This window comes from Diplotaxodon limnothrissa, linkage group LG7 (assembly GCF_057381915.1).
Source record: "Diplotaxodon limnothrissa isolate DT_005_m linkage group LG7, D_limnothrissa_male_GT1.1, whole genome shotgun sequence".
Classification (NCBI taxonomy): domain Eukaryota; kingdom Metazoa; phylum Chordata; class Actinopteri; order Cichliformes; family Cichlidae; genus Diplotaxodon; species Diplotaxodon limnothrissa.
The window spans coordinates 23,887,109-23,898,176 of record NC_140602.1 but is presented as its reverse complement, the minus strand read 5'-3'; the positions used below and the strand labels follow the sequence as shown (position 1 = coordinate 23,898,176).

General features: G+C 41.9%; 1 protein-coding gene across 1 annotated transcript; it reads left to right on the top strand.

Moving 5' to 3' along the window:
* The first annotated feature begins 1,691 nt into the window (after window positions 1-1,691).
* On the top strand, window positions 1,692-7,734 carry borcs5 (BLOC-1 related complex subunit 5). The gene is made up of 4 exons (XM_085357739.1): window positions 1,692-2,104; window positions 2,391-2,534; window positions 4,689-4,846; window positions 6,001-7,734. Exons 1-4 carry the CDS (start codon window positions 2,047-2,049, stop codon window positions 6,232-6,234), a joined length of 594 nt encoding a protein of 197 aa, XP_085213865.1. The 5' UTR covers window positions 1,692-2,046; the 3' UTR covers window positions 6,235-7,734.
* Window positions 7,735-11,068: the final 3,334 nt, after the last annotated feature.

Below are 11,068 nucleotides of genomic sequence, written 5' to 3'. Positions count from 1 at the left end.
AAAGAAGAAGAAAAAACCCTTCATATAAAATGTAGCAACCACATAAAATGTAGCAACCACACATTACAGCCTTTGAAGGACTGTGTTTATGTGCTTGTTCTCCCATTAGGCACTTTGAAGTTATTGGTGTAAATGTTACCACTGAAGTTGGAAAATGCTCTGTTCATTAAATCCACTAAGTTTAATAAGTGTGATGTGTTGCTGTTATATTTTCAGCCTTTTTTAAAAAGTGTTTCCCATTTAAATGCAACAAATTCTGCTTTACTACCCATTACCCAGTACCATTGTGGATTGAGTTATGATAAAAGCATAATATCGTTGTTTTATATTATTTGCCATGTACAAATTACAGAGCCCATGAAGGTGCATAAGGTGATATTACCCAAACGCAAACTCACAGAGACAAAAAGTAAACTCAAAAAACACAGCTTTATTGCTGGCATGGGACACGAAAAACAATACTAAACTAACGAAAGCACAATGAGCCACAGGGAAAAATCACACAGCTATGAGGGAGGACGCAACACTGACAAAGAGAAACATGGGACTTAAATACACTGAGGGATAACGAGGGGGAATGAGCCACAGGAGGAGAGCACAGCTGAGAGTAATTAGGCAGGACGAGGCAAGGGAAGCAAAACTAGAAACATTAACATAGGACAGACTGTGAAAGTAAAACAGGAAACACACTGACGGAACTCAAGATATGTAAACTTAACAGACTGGGGAGACAGAACATAAGGACCTGAAACATGGAACAGAAAGGCACAGTAGATACAACATGAACATAACGCCACAGGGGAAGAGTAAAACAAAATGCAGGAACACAGGACCTCTTTCAAAATAAAATGGGAAACATAATGAAACGCAAACATGACAACATAAGAAACACAGACATGAAGCACATGAAGGACAAGGGAGACTTAACGGGGTTGGATACACAAGGGGAATCTAATAACAAATGAACTTAGATAACCTAATGAACAAAATAAACTCAAAACTTAAAACGCTGGGTCAAAAGACCCAGGATCATGACAGATATTTTGTCTACTGCAGACAAATTATTTGTGCTAATAAGATGTAGTGTAGAAGATATTGTGATATCAACCTCCTGACCATCTGTCGCATTAATATGCAAATAACTTATTATGTATGCACAGGATAGATACAGTCATAACATAATTTTAGTGCTAAATTGAATTTAGGATGCACACAGCTACCATATAATTGAGAACACAGCAATGTGTTTTATATTTTTGTGATTCACTGAAATTCTTGCTGATTCAACATTAAGATACAATTTACTGTAGATATTAAAAAGTAGCAAAGTGTTAAAGACTCCATACTGCATAGCTTGAAAAGCAATGAGACCTGGTTATAAAAAGATCTTAATAATAGTGAGGTGGAAGTAAAGGTTGTAGCTGAGTAGCTGAGTTATTTCTGTGATGGCTGTTTGCATCTGAAAGTATTCACAGTAAACTACAAAATAAATAACTTGAAATAAAAAATAGCACTTTGTAGGGGCTCCACTGACATTTTTTGTTGAGATACAGTCTTGTTTACGCAGAGACATAAATATACGTACAATAAGGCTGTATATGCGACCTGGCCACCAGTAGGGGGCGGTAATATTGAGCACTTTACAGCTAAGAAGCAGACCCCGTGATCACTATTTACGGAAGTGTATCCTCGTTTCGAATTGAAGTCTGCTCACAGGCATTTTTGTTGTGCTGTCATGCAGATATTTCTTAATTATTCAGAGCTAAATCGCTACATTGAAAAACATTTGCTCGGGATTCATTTATCAAACGAGCTTCCGGTAACCCCGTTTGTAACACATCCTAGCTGGCAATTAGTAGCTAGCCTAAACCGGTGAGCCCACAGCCCTTTTACTTCCTCTGGTCCTACATACTTGGTCCAGTAGTTATTTAGGGTCCGTTTGTAGACCGTATGAACTCTGCACAAACTGGTTTTTAGCAGGAAACTCCAGTTTTTGAAAACGTTAACTGAAGCTAACTGCTAGTTTGCTAACCTAACGTCAGCACCATGGGAGCGGAACAGAGCGGAGATGCGGAGCACAAACATTCCGATTACAGCTCATCAGGTAAGGCTGTCTGCCGTGGTGGTTTTCTCTGTTAAGGTTAGTTTTAATGAAAAGTAAACCGAGCTGAGGTTAGGATTATATGTCAAGCCACCTGCACCAACAGTCATCGGTATTACAAATCCTATTTGCGTTCACCCTCCAGTAGTAGCACCACTACTAGTAGTATACATATAATAATGAAAGCCCTGCTGTCAAATTGTGTGGGTACTGAGCTTTTTAAAAGTTACACATATTCCACATGTGCTGTGCTTCAGATTTGGTTTTCATTACATTTCTGTCGTTGCAGTGGTGCCATCTCCAGCAAAACAGAAGGCAAAGATGGATGATATTGTGGTTGTGGCTCAGGGGACTCAGTCAATGCGAAATATCCACAACGACCCAGATGTCATCAAGCTTCAGGAGATACCTACATTTCAGCCGCTTTTGAAAGGTAACGTTTAAGTCTCCGGAGTGCTGTCACGGATTTTTGTTTGGCACTTTAAGAGACTGTAAAAGAGGATCTGGGTATAGGGTTTTAGTGGCGGGTGCTCATATTAAATATGGCCAGAGTTTAAAACAAGCAGTATACCACCCGGTGTGCTGCTGCATGGTGGAGTAAACACAGGGCAAGATTGACTCATGTCCCATACCCAAGTCAGTTTTGGACCGATTTCAATTAAATGAATTAAAAATACAGTACCAGATCTTTGCATTCCTATTTACAAGGACTGATGTTGTGCCAAAAAAGTGATTTCTGTGTTTCTTATATCTTAACTTATATTGGTAAATACATGGTATGTTTATAATTACCTTAATTTTACTACATGTGTAAAGTGTAAAGTAAAGTGTGCGTGTTAGTCCCCATAGGGAAATAGTTCCTCTGCATTTAACCCATTCACCCAGTGAAGCAGCGGGCAGCCGCCAGTGCAGCGCCCAGGGAGCAGTGTGTAGGGACGGTACCTTGCTCAGGGGTACCTCAGGGTAGCCGTTCAGTGGAGTCGAACCCCTGACCTTCCGATCATAGGGCCACCACTCTACCTACTGAGCTATCCCTGCCCCCTTTGTAGTTAATCTAGTTCTTTTTGGTGACCCAAAGTATGTTTAAAGAACTATAATGATATATTTGATACATGTCTCAACTCTGAATATTTTTATATATTTTATTTATTGTTTACTCTATTTAATTTGTAAAATATGTGTACACACACACACACACACACACACACACACACACACACACACACGTAGAAAAATATTTAGTATACACATCCAGAAATGCATATACTATTATATATTGTACATATATTTATTAGTTTCAGATGTAGCCATTCTTGTATTTTGCTTGTTTACATTATTGTTTTTTGCACAACTCTGTTGCTTGTGAAGCTCGCACACAAGAATTTCACTCACATGTGCTGTACCAATGTACCTGCACATGTGATGTGACAATAAAAGTGATTTGATTTGATTTGATATTTGTTACAATTTCTCTCTCTTAAAGATATATAGATAGATATAGAGGTTGCACAGGTGGTCCAACTCCTCCACGTTGGTTCGTCAATACGTGCCTTTGCCAGAGGGTTTGCTGTGTTTCCCAGCACAGTCTCAAGAGCATGGAGGAGATTCCGGGAGACAGACTCTTACTCTAGGAGAACTGGACAGGGTTGTAGAAGGTCCATAACCAATCATTACTGCCAGAGCTGCAAAATAACCTCCAGCAGGCCACTGATGTGAATGTCTCTGAAAAAACAATGCGAAACATACTTCATGATGGTAGCCTGAGGGCCCAGCATGTTCTAGCGGGCCCTGTGCTTACTGCTTGGCACCGTTGGCCATTAAATACCCGAATTGGCAGGTCCATCTCGTAGTGTACCTGCTCTCATCTGTGAAAAGATGAGAGCAGGTACACTCCGAGTGCATGTGACAGCAACCTCACTCCCATTGGGTATCGGAATAAAATCCTTGGACTCACTGTCAGACCCTACGCTGGTGCACTGGGTCCTGGAAATAATTGATGTAAATAACAGAATATGCATTTAAATGCATCCGTAGCACAATATATGACCTATGTTGTATTTTTACATTTATCAAGTGGCAGCAAATCCAATTTGGTGCAATGTACATGTTAGCTGAAATACATAGACTGCATAGTGACCACAGTTTTTATTTAGTTATTTATTTTTTGCTTGATTGAAAAATAGAAAACTAAATAACTTCGCACTGCAACATTAGCTGTAAAGGCAGTGTAACAGTGTTTGGATTTCTGTGATCACCTGAGGTACGCCTTCATTACTCTCTTCAGATGTTTTGTCTGGCATCCTTCTTTTCAGTTTTCACATGTGCTGAGTTTTCATCTTGATTCCAATCAGTTCATTTTAAAATTCTGTGTAGTGGAGCTGAATGCCGCTGCAACCTATTAGCACTGTGTTAGAAGGCTGATAACCAAAGTTCCTGTGTAGGCACACTCCTGAAATAGCAGCCTGCAAAGCTCTGTCACATCCTGTGCATTGCTAATTACTGTAATTACCAAGTGTTACACTGTTGTCAAGTGTTACCGTGTTCCTGCATGTTCAAGTAAGTCATTTTTTGGCTTTTCTCTCCACAGGAGTGCTGAGCGGCCAGACGTCACCCAGCAGTGTGTGTCTTGAAAGGTTGGACACCGCTCAGGTTCTGCAGCTCTGCATCCGGTACCAGGACCACCTACACCAGTGTGCTGAGGCTGTGGCTTTCGACCAGAATGCTCTTGTAAAGAGGATCAAAGAGGTAAGACTGTTTTTAAGTCCTTAAATAACTATATTAACTACATGGGATGTAAACATATTTTGTACCAGTACCATAAGCACTGCTGGCTGTTGTCACAGGCTGGCTGCTCTCTCTACAAGGGCAGATTTTTACTCCAGATTCTCTTTGTGACGCAGCACCAAAGGGATTTCCGTCTCCTCCCAGGACTGAGCCGTTTATCTCTTGCTTGTTGGGTGCATGTGTAAACCACTACACTATGGAGCCACTCACAAAGACCACAAACATGTTTAAATAAACTCAAAATATCCCAATTAAATATACAATATACAGTTAGATGGAACAAGTCTGCAGGGTGTGCACTTGCTAAATGGTAGGTGTGGAGGGTGTAAAACAGAAAGCACTAAGAAAAGGTCAGGGAGAAGACCAGGTGAGGAGAATGAGGCCATTCTGCAGATTTGACCTATAGCCATATAATCTCCATTAACTCAGTTGTGGGTGGGAATAGTCTGTTTTACTTAGAAAGTTTCCTAACTGAGAGAAGTGACTCAAATGTCCACAGGGCAGCTGTATTAAGAGCTGGACAGATTCCCTAAATACTCGGGAAAGGAGCCTCTGTGCTTTCTTTATTACCTCCTTTAACTAAAGACACAGTGGAATGTTCTTAATGAATAGATAAACAGTAATGCTGAACCACAATTCAGTGCAAGCACACAGCTGCTCACAGAAACAATAAACATGTACAAGTCTGTGCATTAAAATAAAATTGGGCCTCCTTATCAATCTAAAATTGTTACATATCGTAGAAGAAAAATGAAAAGAATATAAATAAATAATCAAATTAAAAGGACATTTTGGTTTTTTTCACCTCTGTTTACTCTATATTATTATTTTTATATTATTATTATTATTTATATATATATTATTTATATTATTATTTTTACTCAGTTGTATATAGTATTTGTATTCTATTTTTATCTTATTGTATATTTATTTTATTTTATTCTACTGTATATAGTATTTTATTCTATTCTGTACAGTTGTGTACTGTATTTATTCTTATTGTATTCTAATTTTTGCCTCATAACTTTTGCACTGTCCACTTCCTGCTGTGACAAAACAAATTTCCCACGTGTGGGACTAATAAAGGTTATCTTATCTTATCTGTTTTTCTGCAGATGGACATGTCGGTGGAAACCTTGTTCAGTATAATGCAGGAACGCCAGAAACGGTATGCCAAGTACGCCGAGCAGATCCAGAAGGTCAACGAGATGTCCATGATCCTGAGACGCATCCAGATGGGAATCGACCAGACGGTGCCGCTGATGGAGCGCCTCAACAACATGCTGCCTGAGAGTGAACGCCTGGAGCCCTTCAGCATGAGGCCTGATGGGGAATCCGCCACCAAGTAGACTCTTGAAAATAAACACAGCTGCTTCCTACCTGAGTCTCCGTGCAACTCTCCATCCAGGAGGAACAGCAGCTCTGTCCAGCTGGAGAGAATCTAAGACTTGTAACATTTAAAGAGGCCTGCAGCTTGGCTGTGTGCGATTGCAGCTGCTTGGGTTCGTTCTCCAAGTCACAAACAATTATGTGTATTCTTTTATTTATTGCAGCCGGGTTTGCTGAACACACATGCCAGTAATCAATAGATCAGCAAATACATTTTCACACCTGCAAGCTATCCTGATCAATAACCTTCTGGGTGCATTCATAGGTACACGTGACACGTGACCCAAGGGAATCAAGCTGGGAGTTGTTGAGATGTTTTGCATGTTTTAAAGATTCTGATATGAATGTGAGCAACATAAAAACATCTAAAGCTGCTGATCTGGAGGTTTGTGGACAGCCTCCTAACACTTGCCACCTGCTCCATAATTTGTGATGCGTTAGTTTTGGATCGTTACAAATGTGTGTTTGTAATCATGATGTTTGAGTTACTTTGTCATCATATCCCATCCCGGAAGTGCTTGTGTGCATTCTTTGCAATGTTAAAATTTCATTTTGGGATATAAAGAGCAAAAAGAAGTATTATTGCATAATGAGCATCGAAATTGTGCAGTTGAAGTAAAATCAGAAATCTTGTGTACTTGGGTTTTTGTGGGAAGGGAGACTTTAAATGGATACTTTTGCTTGAGCAGCTGTGACAAGCCTGTTCACAATCAAAATATGTGACAAATAGAAAGTTTGGACTGTATATAGACGCTGATAGCTCAGGTTTCGTAAGGAAGGATAAAAACACGTAAATTGAGGTGGACACAAAACATTTGGATTCTGACTTCTGTTACAAAAAAGGCTTTCAGATCACTGCACCAAATGTCAGCATTAACTTTGACTGTTGGTCTGCACACCAAAGGTTTACATGCTGACCTGTTAATAAGCAGAAATGTAATAACAGTTTGCTATATTTTGATCTCTTTGGGGAAATTGATCAGGTTAACTTGATGGCTTCATCTACTGAGTAGTTGCCATGTTCGCTACCCTTACAGGGGATGGATTTGGGATTTTATGTGGTTTCATGTTCACTGCCTCTATTCTTTTTAAGAAGAGAAAGCAGAGAAAAAAGCTGTCAAGAAGACGTGCCTGTGTAACATGCTCTCAACAATTTATTTTCTTTTAGGTAGAAAATAGACACTTTTTCTCTTCTTGATGCATCACTGACCTTTGTGTGTGTGTAAATGCCAGTAAAACTAATTTAGAAATTGGCTTTAAGGTGGCCCTGAACACTTTGCAGCAGCTGTAGTGAGGACATGTTGGTCCACTAGGTGGTGCATGTATAACACATTTCACTGGCTGAGTGTCTCATTGCCCATAAACAGCTGTTTGAGTGTGGATGTTAGGACTTGAGAGTGAATGATTGTTAGCTTGTACATGCTCACTGTCACTGTAAAAATAAATAAAACAGCTTTCTCCTGCGAGGCCACCTGTTTTTATTTTTCATTCCTTGTGTCAGAGCTTCATTTGTGGTTAGAACAGAGTTTATAACACACTGATTTATGTCATATCCTTTTTAACAGTGATGGATGCTCATGTCTAACAGCAATGAAAACCTCAAGTTAAGATTAAAGCTTAGCTGCCCTCACTGTGCAGCCCTAGTGTTTTATTTACCCTGATCAACATTTGTAGTGCTTTAGAGCGATAACATTAGTTGAATCTGTTAATCACTTTTTAAAAGGGAATGTGAAATTGTCTTAATAATTTCGAAGTTTGTTGTGTCTGATAATAAATCGACTGTACTGAAGACTGCTGATAAATTACATTAAGCACTTAAAGACACCACTTTGGACTCTAATGTCTGTTTTTCACAACTTTAATTTAATTTAATTTTTTACATTTAATCAATGATAATCCTAATCCTGCATGGGCAGGAAAGCATTAGGCAAAATAATGAATTAAGTGTTGTGAAGGCAGGAACTTCAATAATAATAATAATAATAAAAAACAAAACATATGTTACACCAATCACTAACAGAGCCTGTGGCATAAATGCTCAATCGACCAGCTTTAATGGATGCTACTTCTTTCCTGTGTTTTAATATCTGACTTTTAATCTTCTTTATTGTATAAAAAATCTCAGAAACAATAACAGCTTCCAATAACCTGCTGCTTTGGAGATTTTTGATTAGTGCTGTTTCAATTTTGAGCTGGACCAAAGCTAGTGGGCGAGTGTACCCATTTCCTGTTTATATTTCTCTGAGGAAGAGAAAACATTTCTAGGAAAATGGGCAAAAGTCTGGTAATTTAGGCTCTAAGCTCACGCATTTTACCTGGGTGAAAATGCATTAATGTCAGAAATGAAAAGAGATTGGCCTGACTGCTTCGAGCTTATGAGAAGGCAAAAGTAACTCACATAGCCACTTGTTACAACTGAGGTATGCAGATGGGCTACAACAGCAGAAGACCACACTGTGTGCCACTCCTGTTAGCTAAGAACAGGAAACTGAGGCTACTTTTCACACAGTCTCACAAAAATAGAAGACTAGAAATACATTGCCTGGTTTCCAAAGGTTTCTGTTCGTCTGGACGTAACGTTTTCAGTGGGAGAAACGTTTCGTCACTCACCCAAGTGACTTCTTCAGTCTGGTTTAATTTAATGAGTCTTGATTTCTGCTGCAACATTTGGATGGTAGGGTCAGAAATGTGCATAAATGTGGTAGTGATTTCTTGGCTCTCTTTGGCCACCAACTGAGCATCAATGAAACGTCACGGCCTACATGAGTATTGTTGCTGACCATGTCCAATGCCACAAAACTCAGTTAATCTCAAACTGGTTTCTTAGACATAATAATGACCTTACTGTACGCAAAGGACGTCCACAGTCAACAGATCTCAATCCCACAGAGCACCTTTGGGATGTGGTGGAACGGGCGATTCACATCATTGATGTGCAGCCACAAATCTGTGTGCTGTCATGTTAACATAGATCATGACAGCACACAGGCAAGTGACCCCAGGGAGGGGTCACTTGCCCCTCCCTTCCTTCCCTCCCCATCTCCAGCTGCCTCCCTCTTCCCGCTCCACCACAACCACCCACACATGCAGGGCCTTGGAGTAGGGGTATGTCACCAGGGTGCAGAGGAGGCTACCCCCCCCCTCTGTCCCCTTCTGGCTGCCTCTGCCTCAATTTTATCCCACAACTTAGACATTCACATTACTCACACTCTCATTACACATACATATAGGATCTTGGGGGTGGGCACGATACACGGAGTCCAAAGTACCATCAGGGTGTACACCCCACCCCTGGCATTGTTGCCCACCTCTCAATTTTAAATACACATAGACATTGAGGGCTAACAGGAGGGACCATGCGCTTACCTGCTGCTCTCTGGCAGGTAGCTCCATGCCCTCCTGGGTTTTAAATGCACCTTAAAACACACATGCATCAACACTACAATGAGCGGGTGGAGGGAGGTTTGGAGTCTTCTCTCACCCCCGTTCTCTGCGACCTGCTGGAGCAGGGGGGCTAGGAGGAGGAGTTGGCCGTCCGACTGCGGTCTGGAGTGTGGAGCCTTCCTGCTGCTGCGGAGTCGGGGCGGTCTGCCTCCCCCCACCGCAGGGAAAAGGGAAACACCACCTGGGTCTGGGTGCAGTTCCCCCCTCCAGGGGCGGGGGCACCTAGACCCGGTTTGTAGAGTACGCTTGGGGAGTGTGATCGTGTGTACAACGTCTCTTTATGTCTGTCTCCACGTTGGTTGAGTGTGGAGTAAGTGCATATGAGAGCATGAGGGTGGGAATGGATGTTTGTATCTGTGTGTGCCTGTATTTCTGTGTCTATATGTCAGGTTGGGTGTCAGGCGCCACCTCTCTGGGGACATCTTAGGCCCTCCAAGGTTTGGAGGCCTATCTCCCCCTACCACCACTTCCCCTGCCAGTGGCGGACCCCCTCAGACATCGGTGCGTTGGTGGTTCTTTGTGTCCGGGGATGGGCGTCCAGGTACACACCGGCTCACTCCTTGGCGGCCGCTTATCGGGGCCTGGAGCCTGGGGCTCGCTCGGGCCACTTCGGAGGTGGGGTGCCCCTGGCCTCTTGGCCTGGGGCTCGGTCACTCAGGCACAGCTGGCTGCCGGCGGAGCTCACGGGCGCGTCACTGCAACTCCCCCTGGCTTCTGCTCCGCGGCTGCTGAGTGAACCCTCATCTGGGACTCTCCTCAGCTCTTTCTGGGACAGTGGCGTGGCTGCCCCTCTGTTGGTCTTCCTTGGTCTCTTGTGTTCTGGGGGCCTCTGGATGTCTGGAGTTTTGATCTCCTCCATACCTGCTTCATACCCTGGAGGACGGGGCTGTGGCCCCCCCCCCCCACACCCTCTAGCAGATCATTACATGAAGGAACCTTTTTTTTAAAAAAAACAAGCGCGTCCATGCTCACAGGTGTACACACGGGTGATCACACCCACAAACTACACCCTTTTTGGCTCCTACCTCAAAGCACACTGTGTTCTGTTGATCTTATGTGCTGCACAATAATGTTTAATATTTAGTATTTACTGTCATATTCCCATATATCATTGTGATGTTGTTTATTCTATTACTCTTGTTCTCTTCTGCTTGCTTTCTTTTTTCTTTCTCAGCAGGTGATCCAGGTGATTGATATATGCTTTTTTTTTTCTGCCCGTTCTGTTGGTTTTTGTTTTTTGCCCTTCTCCCCCGTCCCTCTTCTCAGCTGTTTCTCTTTCCCTCTTTCTTTCTCCCCTTCTTTCCCCCAGTCAAGTCTGTCCCGTATTCAGTAAGTGAAAATAAAATAAAC

Coding starts and splice junctions, on each gene's coding strand:
- borcs5 (XM_085357739.1), top strand. CDS start 2,047: ATGGGAGCGGAACAGAGCGGAGATGCGGAGCACAAACATTCCGATTAC. Junction 2,535..4,688: donor ATTTCAGCCGCTTTTGAAAG/GTAACGTTTAAG, acceptor TTCTCTCCACAG/GAGTGCTGAGCGGCCAGACG. Junction 4,847..6,000: donor TTGTAAAGAGGATCAAAGAG/GTAAGACTGTTT, acceptor GTTTTTCTGCAG/ATGGACATGTCGGTGGAAAC.